At 35.5% G+C, this 17,239-nt stretch overlaps 1 protein-coding gene across 2 annotated transcripts in view; it reads right to left on the reverse strand.

Annotated features, from left to right (window-relative positions):
- Positions 1 to 5,076: 5,076 nt before the first annotated feature.
- The window catches only part of GABRA1 (gamma-aminobutyric acid type A receptor subunit alpha1), a 288,453-nt gene continuing 276,290 nt past the window's right edge, over positions 5,077 to 17,239 (reverse strand). For both annotated transcript variants that reach the window (XM_082256517.1, XM_082256516.1), the window contains exons 9-10: positions 16,797 to 16,999; positions 5,077 to 5,516 (exon numbers count right to left, since the gene is read on the reverse strand). In XM_082256517.1, the coding sequence (XP_082112643.1) occupies positions 5,211 to 5,516; positions 16,797 to 16,999 (509 nt within the window). In that variant the 3' untranslated portion in view covers positions 5,077 to 5,210. The remainder of the gene's footprint in view (positions 5,517 to 16,796; positions 17,000 to 17,239) is intronic.

Consider the following 17,239-nt stretch of genomic DNA (forward strand, 5'->3'; position numbering starts at 1 on the left):
TTAGGACTATATTGATTGATTCATCTCTGGCAACTATGTTTACACATGTTGTTAATCATTTATTAAAAAATATAATAATAATGTATTGTACTCTATTTCCTCCCTATCCATAACACCAAAATAACCAATTAATATAGATGACAGTACATCATTATTACACTTACAATACAATATCTTGCTGCATACAGATATAAACTGTCCATTTGATAATCTAAACATCTGTATTAACATATATTACATTCAGTTTCTCAATTTAAATACATGTTATCTAATTAACTATACAACAAATGAACAGACCTCTATCTGCAATCTTTTTCAGTGTTTTGTTGGATAATTTTACTTTGTTAAATCAAATAAATATCTAATATAAGCTTATTTTAAACTTAAATTATTCATCATTTAGGTTATAGTTGGTAAAATCTTAAATATTATGCATGAGGGTGGGTGCATATTTGTGGTCCTCAGTATACCATAGTTAAAAATCTGTGTTGTATGGTTCTATGAGAAAGAGGAAAGAAAATGATGATGATAGTGAAAATGTTATTATTATTATTATTATTAACAATAATAATAATAATAATAATAATAATAATAATAATAAGAATTCTACAAGTTAAAAAATAGTTCATGTAAATTGAGATTATAGTACAACTCTGCCTACTGTTTTTTTGTACTTCAGTTTTTTTTTTAAACAAATTTTTAAAATGTTTTCTTCCACTACCAAAACAAAACAAAACAAAAAAACCTGTTGTACTTGAATGGATAAAGCACATAGGGTCACTGAACGCATAAAAATATAATTACTTAAAGTCATTGCTAGCAATAGGGTCATTTAAAAAAGCTCAAGAACCCAAACTTCATTATTTATATTCTGATAGAAGAAAACTATTTTTAAGTAAATGTTTTTATTTCAAAAAGATAAGTTTTACTAAAAATACATTGGGATTGATTTACTAATGGCAGATAGGTTGTTCACTTTGCTAAGGAATTTTTACATTGCAAGGAATGTCCCTCAACTTAAAGAATGTGGTGAAAATTCCAAAGTCATATGCAAGGAAAATTAAAATATTTTGCCTTTACATGATTGGATGATGGAAGTCAGCAGAGCTTCACCTCATTTACTAAGCTAAGGGAGCATTCTTTTTTAAAGTGCCAATTTCCTTGCAATCTGGACTTCGTTTTTATGTTTATTGAATGAACTCCATTGTGTTATAAACAGTCAAATCTTGTCTACATCTCAGGCAATATATTATGTGCGTGTACTGTACATTCTTAGGAAGAATATAGATATCTTCTATCAATGAATGTGTAGTATACAGCATGAACACATACAAAGTGCTATTACTTAATTAGGCTTACCACCATTTTGAAAGAAAAAAAAAAAGTATCTGTAAAATTTGTTTAATAGCACATATTTATTGCATGTTTAACCACTTAAGGACCGCCCCACGTACATTTACTGAGGCAGGGCGGCGCTTAAGCGCAAAATCACGTACCTGTACGTGATTGTTTCCATCGGCTCTGGGGCTCCGCGATGGCTGCCTGCCACCCGCGATCGTTCGGAGGAACGACAGAACGGCAGTCTGTCCATGTAAACAAAGCAGACTATCGTTCTGTCAGACAGGTAGAGAAAGAGAGATCTTGTGTTCCTTCTAATCAGGAACACAGATATCTATCTTCCTGCAGTCAATCCATCCCACACACAGTTAAAAAGCACTCCCTAGGAGCACACTTAACCCTTTGATCGCCCCTGATGTTAACCCCTTTCCTGCCAGTGTTATTTATACCATTTTTTTTTAGCATTGATCACTGTATTAGTGTCACTGGTTCCCAAAAAGTGTCACTTAGTGTTGGATTTTTCCGCCGCAATGTCACAGTTCCACTAAAAATCACTGATCGCCACCATTACTAATAAAAACAATAAAAAAAGTCCAAAAATCTATCCCACAGTTTGCAGACTCTATAACTTTCGCACAAACCAATCAATATACGCTTTTTGGGATTTTTTTCCCCCAAAAAATATGTAGCAGAATACAAATTGGCCTAAACTGGTGAAGAAATTCGATTTTTTACATTTTTTTATTGGATAAGTCTTATAGCAGAAATTAAAAAATATTGGTTTTTTTTTTCAAAATTTTCATTTTTTTTTTTGTTTATAGCGCAAAAAATAAAAATCCCAGAGGTGATCAATTACCACCAAAAGAAAGCTTTATTTGTGGGAAAAAAGTACATCAATTTTTTTTTGGGTACTACATTGCACGACCACGCAAATGTCAGTAAAACAACACAGTGCCATATCGCAAAAAATGGCCTGGTAAGGAAGGAGGTAAAACCTTTCGGGGCTGAAGTGGTTAATGTGTTTTAGCTGTTGTTTTAGATAATTTGCATTGTGTCTAACTTGTAACCTTCTACGTGCGACTATCCACCTGTTAGACCTTTTGTAAACATAGAAAATTGACATTATAAATGCAAAAGTTAATATACTAACAAAAGGTAACTAAATGATAGAAGTTCTATATTAAAAGCTACACTATGAGTTAAAATCACATTCCTCAATAGCAATCTATTGTTGTCTACTATATAGGAATATTTAACTAGAAAATTATTTAACAATTCATGTGGAACTGAGCATGGATTTTTTTAGATTTTCTGTTAATAATAATAGTTTAGTTTAATTACTTTAACTATGACTGTTTATTTTATTGATGAAAATGCCCAGTAAACCTAAAATGTACATCAGGGTTGGGTATGTTGCAAATGCCTAAATACTTAATCTTTCATCCTTCCTAATTGGCAGTTCCACCACAGTAAAGGGGTTGCATAAACAAATAGTGCCACCATGCTTACAATTCCGCACCTCCCACTTATGCTTTTTTATTTGCACAAAAAATATTGAAAAAAATTACCAGCATATGAAAAATATATGTGACAATGGGTACAAAATACTCCATAATATCAATAATTCCTAGTACATAAAAATTATCCAATATGTATAAAGGTTTTAATTGGCCCAATATGCTTTTTCAACAGTACAAGTGTCTGTGCAAAAACAAGTGCAGAAAATCCACTATTTGTGCCTCCACTTGCTCCACTACCGGTCACCATGTGCGATCACCTCAAAAAAATGGACCGATATGTAAAAATAGGTCAGTATGCACCTTCCTCTTTAACGAGTTTATGATCTCACAAGACATCAGGACTCATCTCCTTCCAGAAAAAAGCTGCAGCAAATACTTTGAAAAATAAAACTCTCTATTGGAAGGCATTGCTGTCTTTGCAGGTCCAGCCATTATGCTGAAGATGAGTTCAGATCTCAGGAGGCAGACTGAGGCTCTGATCACCCTACCACTCTTCGGTTCTGGATGAATTGTATGACAATAAATAAAAAATATATTGTGCACAAATAATTAAGTATAAATGGGAGGTGTACAACTGCAAGGTGATTGCGTGGCACTATTTGTTTGTATATATCTGTTTGGGTGTGGGAACACATGATAGTGCAAGCAGAAGCATATTAGGATATTGATGGTAACAGTACAGGAGAGAAAGTAGGGGGCCTAAAAATAAAAAATAGTACTGTACCCACCAACATAAGTAACACATTTTTTTACATTACAATATGTATTCTGTTTGCTTTTTCTTACTGGTAGATGACAATTTTAAACAATGTTTCAGTGGGAAGTATATACTGTATGTATTAATGTACTCTAAAAAAGTTAAAAAATAGTTGTTCATGAGGTACTAAGGTAAAACATTCACTGTGATTGTTTTTTTTTTTCTTCTCTTAAATAATCTATATAATAGAGAATTAATTTAATAACTAGTCTATCTGCCATTTTGAATATTGCATATAAAAACCACTGTCTAAGTTCTACTTAGCTGTATAATTTAATTAATATTCAATGCAGAGATAGAATAAATACGCCTCTTCTTTTTCACATGGACAAAGAAAAAAAAAAAACAGTTGCTTCCCATTTGTAATGCTGCAATGCTCAGCAAAGATGAATAATTAAGGATCATGCAGCTTCAGTAATTATTTAGGATTTGCAAAAAAATAGGAGGTTGGAAAAGAAAACTAAAAGAAGAACCCCCACTCTCTTAACCTGAAGAACTGTTTAAAGAGGAATCAGTTTTGAATTATCAATTAAGAATTGACTTGTCTGGATAACTTATAAATAATGCTATACAGGTGATTTACTAAATTAGTATTTTTTTTAATTCATTTAGTAAATCACTAAACATTTGTGTTTGCTTCAAATGTCCAAACAAACACAAATAATTAAAAAAACAGAAATAGGAAATTCTTAAGCACATGGCTGCATGTTTGAAGCAAGAATAAACTATCTGGGCTACAATAATGCATGTTTTATTACACTAGCAGTGTAATTTTTAGAATTTGTGCCAGTTTCAATAAATTCTAGTATACCTGTTTAACATATTATTTATATTAATTGTATTTTTAAAAGAAACAGGTGGTAAATGGATTGTTTTGCAAAGGGAATGCTTCTGTTGAATGTATATTTCTTCTTATTAAAAAGAGTCATGTGTGATTATGGGTTTTGAAGCATTAGAAAACATCAAGCATTATTAAATACTTATGACAAGACTTGATGCCCATGTCTCGACACTTCAACCACTTTTAGACCTCTATAATCCATAGTCGGCCTCCTGCCATGTTACCTGATAAATGACTGAATATAAGAACTGAAGACGTTCAACAGTAACCAAGATGCGGAAAGCCAACAACCTTTTTTTTTTCTAGTTTACAACAAACATTTGCATTGAATGTAAACTTTATGTACTACTCATACAGTAGTGTTTACTACATGGAGTTCCTGTATTTACAGTATATTACTGTCATTTTAAATATATAACATATATCCCTGTAAACTATAAATTGTAGATATGGTGAACAGGGCACATCTCTATCTGCTAGGTATTTCAATGACATGCTACTAATTAAACTCTTGTCTAGTTTCACATGTCCAGTTCAGGATTCACAGATACCTCTTGTATTGGACAAACAACATATCTGTACCGTGGCATCAAGCAGTGGCCTCTTCTATTTTTTTCTTTTTTAAAACTATGTTTCATACGCAAACCTTCAAATTCCTTAAGACAGAGGTAATATGGCAAATAGGAATTTTCCGTTTTAAATACTGGAAGCAATTCCCAGTGCAAAAGACAGAACATGGATATGAGTTGATGGGTTATTGAGGTGGTGTTGATGGTTTGATTGCTGGTTCCCGATTTAAATACGTTGCCCAGTAGACTAAGTTAAAGATCCCAAATAGGAGAGGAAAAGCTATTCTTGATAGCCGGTCAATTTTGCTCACACTGTTGAATGTTTTCTTGGGTTCTGCAGGTTTTGGTTTTGGTTCAATATCTTTTGGTTCTATGGTTGCACTTTTAGCAATGGTTGCCAAACCAGGGTCTCGGGCTATGGGTGGGTAGTTGGCTGTTGCTGAAGCATATGTGTTGTTCTTCTTTATGAGAGGATCCTTTACCTTTTTTGGCTAGATAAAACAAAAATTTGTTAGAAAAATAAAGCAACAACAGACAGGAATTGCATCCAAATTAAAGTGATTTTCAACTTTAAACTAAAAATATATCCCTCATTCATGAAACAAGAGGATCCCTGATTTCAGTCCTTCCAGATAATGAATAGAAGGGAAGCAGAAATAAAACTTTATCCATTTTAATAAGGAAATAAAAAAAAGAAGAAGCAAGATATTAAAAATAGACAAACTGTAGCAACGCATTCTAAATTCAGTATTCCTTCAAATGATATGTGTTCATCAGAGCTTTGGTCAGAAACAAAAGAGTACATAGAAGTAGCACATCTATTTTACACAGGGACATTTAGATCAATTCCATCATTTCTTTTTGTTTGAAAAATTACCTTGAAAGATCAACCTTACCTTTGTGTCCTTTAATCAATTCCCCCATTTCTCCAACCCTGTGGTGATTGTGACTGTGCAGTCCCACTCAAAGCCACACAGTCTTTCTCCCCAAAATGTATCCATTATACTGCACATGTGTGCCTAGGTCTCATTTTGTATTCATGCCATTGTCTCCTGATTGGATTAGCCACTTATATTATCTGTGGTTTCCATGCAACTGATCTTTCCACCATTACTGACTTACTATCCCTTGCACTGCTCCATGTCTCTGTGTGGAGGTGGCCATTTTGAAAGATGCAGATTCAGAGCCTCCAACAAACAAATCAGTGAGTTGCGGAGTAGTGATATCAATCCCACTCCAAATCTTTTCAGGCTATCAGTATTTTCACTGTACATATATATATATATATATATATATATATATATATATATATATATATGTAAATGAGGCTGTAGGCAAGGGGGTGCCTAGTCTCATGGTAAAATGGTAACAGTAATACAAATAAGTAGTATTGCACGACAATAACATACTCGATTCTCCGGCCGCTCAGCGCGTCCCACCGGTAGTTTATTACATATTTGGACGTGCTATGTTATTGTCATGCAATACTACTTATTTGTATTGCTATTACCATTATTCCTATGTTATACTTAGATATTGACTTTATATATTATATACCTTTTTATTCTTAGTGGCAGTTATGCTTCTGAAGAAGCAGCTTCAGGAAACATGTCAAGCTGATACTCCTATCACCACCATATAGCACCGTAGCCACGCTGACATCCCCCGAGGGGCTCTTGGTATCTGTATCACTATCCCCTTAGGGGATTTGGCTATATGACTATACTTGCTATTGGGGTTTATAGTTGTGTTATAATTTTCATGTCAAAGCAATTTATGTTTTGTTCTTTTAAATTGTATGTCATTTCTATGTACAAATACATTTTTATATTTTTATACATGTGCCTATATAGTCCATATCTATATCTTCAGTCTCAACTATTTTGATTATGATGTGGCACACCAATTACCCTATGCATTCAGGTTGCCACCCCTGGTAATGCATTATTCAATTTCTTTGACCATTTAAAGTTAGAAGCTGATTGGCTACCATGCACAGCTGCACCAGGTTTTACACTCAGTCTCCAATTTTGGTAAATCAACCCTCAGTGTACAGTTTATTCCAGTAATCAAAGTGCTGTCATATAAATCAGGGCTATACAAACTGTTGAACAGCATGCATGCTTTTGAGGAACTTCTAATTTAAAGGGTATATTATAATAGCTTGCCGTCATTGAAATTAAATAGCTTTATATCTCAATATCAGTTGTGTCTTTGTCTCCAAATAACTGCTTTTTATATGTTCATAATGCAGTTTAATAGGACAAAAATGCAATATAAGGAACATTTTGTGAATCTCTGTTACATAGTATGCAAGCAATCAATGCAAACAAAAAACTGCATCCGTGAATACAGCAGGAAACTATTGAGCAGTGAAATAGAAATAACAAAATTACAAGTCTGATAGTGGATTGCCATAGTAAGATCAATTACTGATCATGAATGTACTGCTTTTGGACCTTATTGATGTACAGCAGGATCATTATTTGTTATTGATAGAAGTTAAAGAGCAAATACAAATTAGCAAGACAGAGCAGGTTTTTCTAATATTAAAATAATTAGGCATTTTTCTTGTGTTCTGGATTTATTTGTATTAAAAATGTCCCTGTTATCAATCAACAATACTTGATAGATGATATTGTGTATATAAGTAGAGTTGAGCGGACACCTGGATGTCCGTGTTTGGCGGGTTCGGCCGAACTTTACCCGGACACCGAACCCCATTGAAGTCAATGGGGACCCGAACTTTCAGGCACTAAAATGGCTCTAAAAAACAAATGGAAAAGGCTAGAGTGCTGCAAATGGCAGCAAAATGTAGTTAAGAGCATGACAAGTGCTCTTAAAAAAAATAAATTCCCCTTTATATTTGTAATTTTTAAATAGCAGATTAGAACAGCACTCTGTAGTAAAATATAGCTGAACGCTGCACACAACAGACTGATAAAATATATTTTTTTCTCCCTCCTCCTCCTCCTCAGTGGGCTCAAGTGAGGGCAAAAAGATTGTTCACTGCACCACCCCCCACACAGCAAAATCGATGTAGATCGCTAACGAATGATTGTTCTGTCCTGTGTCTCCTCATCTCTCCCTGCCTAATCTCTCCAGCCTGTCCCTAAAATGCTCAAATATCTTTTCCTGCCTACACTCCGACCTGTCCCTGCATTCTTTTCAGCACAATGTTGTTTTACTCTGTCTGTCCCTAATCAGCAGCAGCCAGCACCGTTCTGTGTGCTCTCTCCCTACACTACAGCAGACTGACGCACCGCGCCGTGTCTCTCGAGCTTATAAAGACCTGGGTCACATGCTTCAGCTGGCCAATCACAGCTACTAATACATTAGTAGGCATGGCTGTGATGACGCACACCAGTTAAACGCTTGTTGATTGGCTGTTGAAAGCCCGCCATTAAAAGCGCGCCATTACCTACAAAGCAGGAAATAAAATTACCGAACACGGATTTTAAACCCGAACATACAGTAAAGTTTTCGGGTCCGTGTCTGGGTAACAAAAATCCAATTATCCGGTACGTGTTCGCTCAACACTATATATTAGCTATACTATCACTTAATTTTCATAGATAGCTGGTTCATTTTAAAATTTCATATAATGTTTAGATAAAAAAATAAAAATAAATAATGCAGGCTATGAAATTGTCTCTAAAATTCTAGAAGACTTTGGACCTGGAGAAAGTACATGACTGTATCATTCATAGCCTAATGATTGGACAGTGAAGAAGCAGTAGCAGACTGAGGAGGTCCTTATTAAAAGCTAAAATTTATTGAAATTCAGGTACATATGTGATTTAGTAATGAGTATCTAGTGTGCAACACATGGTATCTTATAAACTGACTACTTTATGCTTTAAAGCCATTCATTTTAAATGGAACCTGATGCATCTTGCCAGAGCACCACAACATATGTGCATTTTAGTGCACCACAGAAAACAGATGTGAACCATCCCATTTATCTTGGTGAGCTGCTTTGAAAAAATGATGCCAGCTCCTTTAAACCTGTGTTATGGTGCATTGTCAGGCCATTCAAAATGAAATGGCTTCCTTGCCAAATTTCAAGTTAATGCGCAAAATAATGCACATTAACATGCAGAGTGTCTGAATTATCCCCAATTGTTTAAAAATATTAAAATATCAAAGCTGAATAAATCCAAGTGAATATGTTTCTTTTCTGTTCCCTCAATAAGCCCTGGTTCACACCAGAGCGGCTTTAAAATCCCACTACTTCAGAGTGATTTCAAAGCCACAGGTCAGTACGATTTGAAACTTTGATTTTATCGCAGCTTGCAACTTCATGTATTAGAAGTCAATGCACGTTGCAATGAAATCACAAAAGTAGTGCAGGAACCTTTTTCAAAGTCACTGTTACTTGAAGCGCCATGCGCACTGCGGCAGGTTGGCTCTATTGCCTGAAATCACATACCTGTACGTAATTTCCTGCAATGGCCTTTAGGGGGCATGCGCATTCCACTGGAGACCCAATTGCACACTGATTGGACAGAGGGGGCGCCAATCAGCAGGTCCTGTGGATCTGATGCTTCCCGGCCACCCACGATCGTTCCCGAGAGACGCAGAATGGTGGTCTGCCTATGTAAACTGGTAAAAGCAATCATAATATGTAAAATAAAAAAAAAAAAATGTAATCACTTCCACAGAGTAGAACAGTGTTACTATGGTAACACTGTATTTCTCTGGTCATAGTGTGTTAGAAAAAATAAATCATAAAAAAAATGTAATAAAAAAGAAAAAAAACATTATTATTAATATTTTCTTTTTACATACGGTCACCGCTCAGTGTCCATGATCACCACCACACCCATTATATGATACCGCTGTACTGCACTCGTGAAAGTATAGAAAAAAATAATTGTGAATTTTTTTTTTTTTGTTTTCTTCATTTTCCAAAAAACTGTGACAAAAATGTACAACTTTAAAAAATGTGTCATGCCTCTTATTAAATACCTTGGACTGTCTACTTTCCAAAAATGGGGTATTTGTACTGTCCTGGTGTTTTCAGGCCTCAAGAAATAAGATAGGTGGTCAGAACATTAGGATTGATAAATTTTCAGGTATATATACCATTGTTTGAGGACTCTAACCTTTCTATAGACTAAAAAGAAATATAACAGAATACATGTTGACCTAAATTTAATAAGACTGATTATTTAATTGCAAAACGTTATAACAGAAACAAAGAAAAAAATGTTTTTTTTTTTAATATTTTTTTTTCATTAATTTAGCAAAAAATAAAAAGCCCAAAAAAAAATAAAAACAAAATAAATAAAAAGCCCAGTGGTGATTAAATACCAGCAAAAGCAATCTCTATTTGTGTGAAAAAAATGTTTGTATGGGTACAGCGTTTCATGACTGCGCAATCGTCATTCAAAGTGCGACAATGCTGAACGCTGAAAATTTACCTGAACAGGAAAGGGGGGTAAAGTGCCTGGTATTAAAGTGTTTAAAGTGTATGTTACACTGTACCTTGTACTTGTATTGAAAGGAATTGTGTTTTCTTTGCAAGCTTCCTTTGTGTGAGATACCTTGTGATCCTGCTGTCTCCCTGCTTTCCTATTTCAAACTGACCACACAAGGGCAAGGAAACACATCCATCATATCCTGGTCAGTTTGCTTCTTTGCATTTTACTTTGGAGCACAGCCTGCCTATACTTCACTGGTCAGATTTGTGCTGACATAAGCCCTGCACAGATCATCACATGTAGGAACAGTGTCCTACTGTTTCTCTGCCTCCTGCTGACACAACCCCCTGACAAGCTCATTGGTGTATTTCAGTGTTTTTATGTCTGTATTCTGCATTTTTCACTGGACTGTGTGCTTCGAAGTTGCTGCTGCTAGGCCCTAACCATAATTACAAGGAGTATCCATCCACACAACCAAAAGAAAAATGTATTTTTTTTTTTTTTTTTCTTTTTTTATGATATACACAAATGTTTTGTCTTGAATTTTTTATTTTAAATTGAATAGACTGTTTTACAAGGTAAGGGATCACATTTAATTTAAAGGAGAAGTAAGGCTTAAAGCAGTTGTAAACTCCAAGATTTGAACTAAGCACATGAATATCTGTAGTGTTTATCTATCTCTTTCCAAAGCTCTCTCTGGTGCTTCATTCCTCTGTTATCAGCATGAGTGACTTCTAAGAAGTTTTCCTGAGATAAATTTGTATCAGAGGGGAGAGCTCAAAATGGAGCAAGTCTATTTACAACACAGTTCTTCTGCTGTGTGGATGGGGTGGGTTCCTTTACTCCAATCATCTCTCACACAGTGTACCTGCAGTCTCTCCACCCTCTGTTCTGCTGAGACAGATGAAGAAAGATCTTTAACACGATCTGCACTTCTGAAAGGGTGTAGAAAGGAGAAGACTGCAGATAAATCAGATATAACCTCGAGTGTGAACGAGGATCTAGTTGATGGAGAGTGTGATGAGTCTGAAGCAGTATGGGTGGAAATGTACATGGGTGTGCGCAATACAAAGATTATCATTGGAGTTTGTTATAGAACTCCCAATATTAATGGGGAGGTGGAGACTCGGCTCCTTGCACATATAGAAAGGGCTGCAAGGGCTGGGACAGTCATAATAATGGGGGATTTTAACTACCCAGAGATTGACTGGAGAATGGCACTGCTGGAACAGTTTAAGGGCAAAAATGTATAAACCTATTACAAGACAATTTTATGGTGCAGTTTATTGAGGCCCCGACTAGAAATGATGCTGGACCTGGTAATCTCAAACCATGCAGAGCTTATTATTAATGTTCATATAAAAGAACATCTGGGTCGCAGTGACCATAATATGATTTATTTTAATGTTAGCAACAAACGCATACAGGAAATATAAAAAACACAACTTTAAGAGAGCAAATTTTCCAAGGATGAGGGCTGCTCTCCAAGACTTTGACTGGGAGGGAATATTGGCATTGATGAAAACAGAACAGAAATGGTAATTCTTCAAAAAAACTGTATGAAAACTCACTGCAAATTATATTCCCATGGGCAATAATTTTAAAAGGCTAAAAATAAAACCTATGTGGCTCATGCCCAAAATTAACAAAGCTATAAATAATAAGAAAAGAGCTTTTAAAAAATATAAAAATAAAGGAACACTATCATTGTTTAATTGTCACAAAGAATCAAGGACGCACAAGTTCAAAATGAATGACAGATTGCAAAAGATAGTAGGACAAACCCCAAAACATTCTTCAAATATATTAATAGTAAAACGTTCAGGTCTGAGCATGTAGACCCTTTACAAAGTAATTTGGAGTGGGCGACTGAGGACAAAGAGAAGGCAAATTTAATAAATACTTTCTTCAACTTTGTGTATACAAAAGAGCATGGGGGAGCTCATGACCATAATGAGGATGGTATTGACACAGCCCCAAATGATCCACAAAGGCTCAAAAGTGATATGGTCCAGAAATATTTAGACATTATAAATGTGGATAAAGCACCTGGACCAGATGGCATCCACCCATGCATCCTAAAAGAATTGAGCTCTGTCATTTCAAAGCCTTTGTTCCTAAGTTTTAGGGACTTGTTAGTGACTGGAATAGTACCATTGGATTGGCGTAGGGCCAGTGTGGTGCCTATATTTAAAAAGGGATCAAAGTCTTTGCCAAGTAATTATAGACCTGTTAGTTTAACTTCTATAGTCGGGTAGATACAGGATAATTTAATAAAAGACAAAATAGATGAGTTCTTGCTGGCAAAAAATATTTTAGGCAACAGACACCATGGATTCATGAAAGACAGAAGTTGTCAAACAAAACTGATTTCTTTTTATGAGGAGGTACAGTAAGTAAAACCTTGGACAGTGGGGTGGCTAATATACTTGGATTTTGCAAAAGTGTTTCCCACACACGGCTAATGTGTAAGGTAAAGTCTACTGGCTTGGAAAGCTCATTTTTTTAAATGGAAAGAAAATTGGCTAAAATATAGAATTCAGAGAGTAATGGTTAATGATTCTTACTCTGAATGGTCTAAGGTTTTCAGTGGTGGAGGAGTACAACTGGGAGCATCTATAGCGGAGAAGGATCTGCGTGTTCTGGTAGATCATAAGCTTAATAATAGCATGCAATGCCAATGGGCAGTTTCCAAAGCAAGCAAGTCCTTTCTTGTATTAATAGAGGCTTGGACTCCAGAGAGAGAGATATAATTTTGACCCTGTACAAATCATTAGTAAGACCTCATCTGGAATATCAGTTCAGTTTTGGGCACCAGTTCTTAAAAAGGATATCGGTGGAACTTGAGAAAGTGAAGAGAAGGGCAACCAAACTGATAAGAGGCATGGAAGAGCCCTGCTATGAGGAAAGATTAGAGGAACTGAATTTATTCTCTCTTGAGAAGAGGAGATTAAGGGGGGATATGATCAACATGTAAAAATACATAAGGAGTCCATATAGTGAACTCGGTTTTGAGTTTCACTTTAAGGTCATCACAGAGGACAAGGGGGCACTCTTTAAATCTAGAGGAAAATATATTTTATCTTCAAACACAGAAAGGTTTCTTCACAGTACGAGCTGTGAAAATGTGTAATAGACTCCCTCCAGAGTGAAAATGTGTAATAGACTCCCTCCAGAGGTGGTTCTGGCCAGCTCAGTAGATTGCTTTAAAAAAGGCCTGGATTCTTTCCTAGGTGTACATAATATAACTGGGTACTAAAATTGATAGGTTAAATTGATCCAGGGAATATCCAATTGCCTCTTGGGGATCAGGAATTCCCCTACTGTTGCTAATTGCTAGTGTTTTTTGCCTTCTTCTGGATCAACAGCGGGTATAGGATTTTGTATATATTTTGTATATGGTATTGTATGGTTGTGTTTTCTTTATTGTTTTTTATTGGTTGAGACAGATGGACTTGTGTCTTTTTTCAATCTGACTAACTATGTAACTATGTAAAACCTATGTAGGAGGATTTGTTTCATCTCTGTCCATCACCTGAGGCTGTTCACTTCACTTGGTATTTGTGACGGTTTACAACAACTTCAAGTCCTTTTGGCCATATTTCTTCTGTGGTTCACAGGAGAGATCATAGTTCAGCACTCCTGTGACCCAGATTTAGCTCACAGCAGGCTAAAGCTTGCTGTCAGCTCTCAGCCATCCAGGCTCTGCAAGGATCCTGACAATAATGTCTGACTGTCTGGCAGCTGGCTCAGCCTCTCAACACACCAAACACCTGAGCCAGAAGCTCCCACCCCCTGCACAGTGTGGCACTCCAGTGAGCATTGGAGGGCAGAACAGAGAGCCAATGACTGAAAGTTGACCCGAGAACTGAGCGATAATTGTTCTTTGATTGAGTTATCGGTGTAGAGGTGGCGAGGAACAGATACAACATTAGATCGATGCTGCATCTACATAGTGTGTATAATTGTTGATGTTTTTCGAATCCCATACTTCTCTTTTAATCTATGGAATGTCATCATGCTACACATAACCCATTTTCTTTGTTCTTAGCATGTTATCATAGACGTTTAATTATATTCAGAATAGTTGATTGGTAGTATAGGATTCATGGTCAAAAGGTAACCTATAATACACCTATAAAGTTTTTAAAAGAGTGTCTGTAGTTTGCAGTATATACTTTTGGGAGGATGCTGTATAGCAGGTAAAACTGTTTTTGTGTGGACTCTGCCTTTCCAGATGACTCTTTCCCAAGTTTCTAATACAGTTGGTCCCCGGGTTACAAACAAGATAGGAACTGTAGGTTTGCTCTAAAGTTGAAATTATTTGTAAGTCAGAACAAGTACATTTTATAAGTTTAGTTCCAGTCAAAAGAATATTTTGTTTTGCTGTCTGTGCCCCTGTTCAGAAGATTTCACCTCACTTTCTGTCCCTATGACAACTGGATTTTGAAAATGTTGTGTTGTAGAAACAAGGATTGGTGATAAAGCTTCAGAGGAGACACCTTTTTCCCATGAGAACTCTTGCAGGAGTGAATTTCCCTTCCTAGAGCTAGATTTCTCCTCACTTCCTGTTGTCTCCCTTCGTTTGTAAATAGGAGTTGTTTGTAAGTCGGATGTTTATAACCCGGGGACCGCCTGTATATGAGTATGCTAAAGTTGTATGTACCCCTTAATCTGCACATTACCAGCATTTCCTGGATCAGAATCGCGTAATGGGTATTTTGGGAATTTCAGTTAAATAATAATACATATTGCAAATGTTATTACTTTTTCATTTTTATGTTACAGTTGATACATCACAGTGTATATTCTTAACTAAACTATCAGTTATATTTTAACCTTGTCCTATTAATAACTTTTCTAAAACTGGTTAAATATTGTTGTCAATTTACATTTAATGCAGAATTAAAGGAAGTCAAGCAAAATAATACATGTGATTTTTTTTTGTCCTATGGTATGCAAAAGAAACTGTGTATAATGTGTGCTTTTTCTGATAAAGCCACCTGGTGGCACTGTTCCATTAATGTTGACAAGCAGTAATACAATCTTACCAGTGTTTACTTTTAAAGCACCTACCTATTTCTTAAATGCAACGGCAGCATTGCAGGTTCAGTATGCTATTGTTAATCCAAAGACTAGACATTACTTCAAAGTTCCTTTTAAATAAATCCCACAAGAAGGTCCACCAGACTTTGGACTTTAAACACTGATTTTGTTTTATATTAACAATCCTTCCACTGCTACTCCTGTTACCCCTACTACTACTACTACATCATCTGCTAGTACTAATAATCAGTATTAGTTGGGTAACATTTCGCAAAGTAAGCACAAGATCACTAGTTGGACAAAAGCTAACCTCAGACTGCTTAAGATAACTAAAAGGAGAAACACGCAGACAATACATTCCAATCTTAAAACCATAAAGAGAGAAAAAAGATGGGGTTTTAAAGGCCCAAATGAGATGGTCAAAATATATGATGCAACACGGAAGTAAAGTTAAAAAAAATACATATTTATTGATAAATTCTGTTCACATAAAAAAGCATGCATAACCATGCTATGAAGACATCTACATATAATGAATTTAAAATGAGAACACTAAATGGGTAACCGGATGGTGGGGTCTCAGTCAGAAAAGATGGACATGGTCCATCTTTTCTGACTGAGACCCCACCATCCGGTTACCCATTTTGTGTTCTCATTTTAAAATCATTATATGTAGATGTTATATGTATGCATGTCTTCATAGCATGGTTATGCATGCTTTTTTATGTGAACAGAATTTATTAATAAATATGTATTTTTAACTTTATTTCCGTGTTGCATCACATATTTTTTGACCATCTCATTTGGGCCTTTAAAACACCATCTTTTTTCTCTCTTTATGGTTTTGTACTACATAGGGGTGTGGTCCATTTTTTACGGCAACAATTTTTCTTCACAATCCAATCTTAATGGGCTCTCTACTCAGGTGTTGCTGCTTTTCCTTTTACTAAGTTGTTTCTCTATGCAGCTCATTTTATGGGTCAGTGGAGATATCACCTATTTTCTCCTCCACTGACACATAAACGCCCCAGTTGCCTGTTAGCAAAGACAGCAATTCAAGAGGATGTCCTGCTGCTGGAATGTGTTTCAAGAGACAACTCAGCAAAAGTATGAGAAACCTGCTGCTAACATAAATATGATTTCATGCTACCTTTGCAAAACATGTTCTGATTTGGGCCAGAAGGAGCCACTCTTAGTAAAGAGATCTTGGGTACAAATTAGATATATAATGAAACGTGGATTACAAATACACTATTTACAAATTACCAATATGCAACTTTTATGAAAATGCAATATTACCTTCTCTGGAACTACACTTTTTCCATCCCAAGCATACCCTCGTTTTGTGAAATAGTTCACAGTTGCAAATTCAATCAAAGCTGAAAATACAAATGCATAACACACTGCTATAAACCAGTCCATGGCAGTGGCATAGGCTACTTTTGGAAGAGAATTTCTGGCGCTGATGCTCAGTGTGGTCATGGTAAGTACTGTTGTTACACCTGCAGAAAGAGAGGTTAAAGGGTTAAATTATGAATGAGCTTACCGATCCAAACAAAATTAACTTGTTAAAGCAGATGTATAAATGGATAAGGGTCTCAAGGATATGTGTCTGAAATATATATATATATATATATATATATATATATATAAATATATACACAGGTGCATCTCATAAAATTAGAATATCATCCAAAAGGTAATTTATTTCAGTAATTCAATTCAAAAATTGAAACTCATAT

The sequence above is a fragment of the Pelophylax lessonae genome, assembly GCF_965119305.1.
Source record: "Pelophylax lessonae genome assembly, chromosome: 4".
NCBI classification, from domain to species: domain Eukaryota; kingdom Metazoa; phylum Chordata; class Amphibia; order Anura; family Ranidae; genus Pelophylax; species Pelophylax lessonae.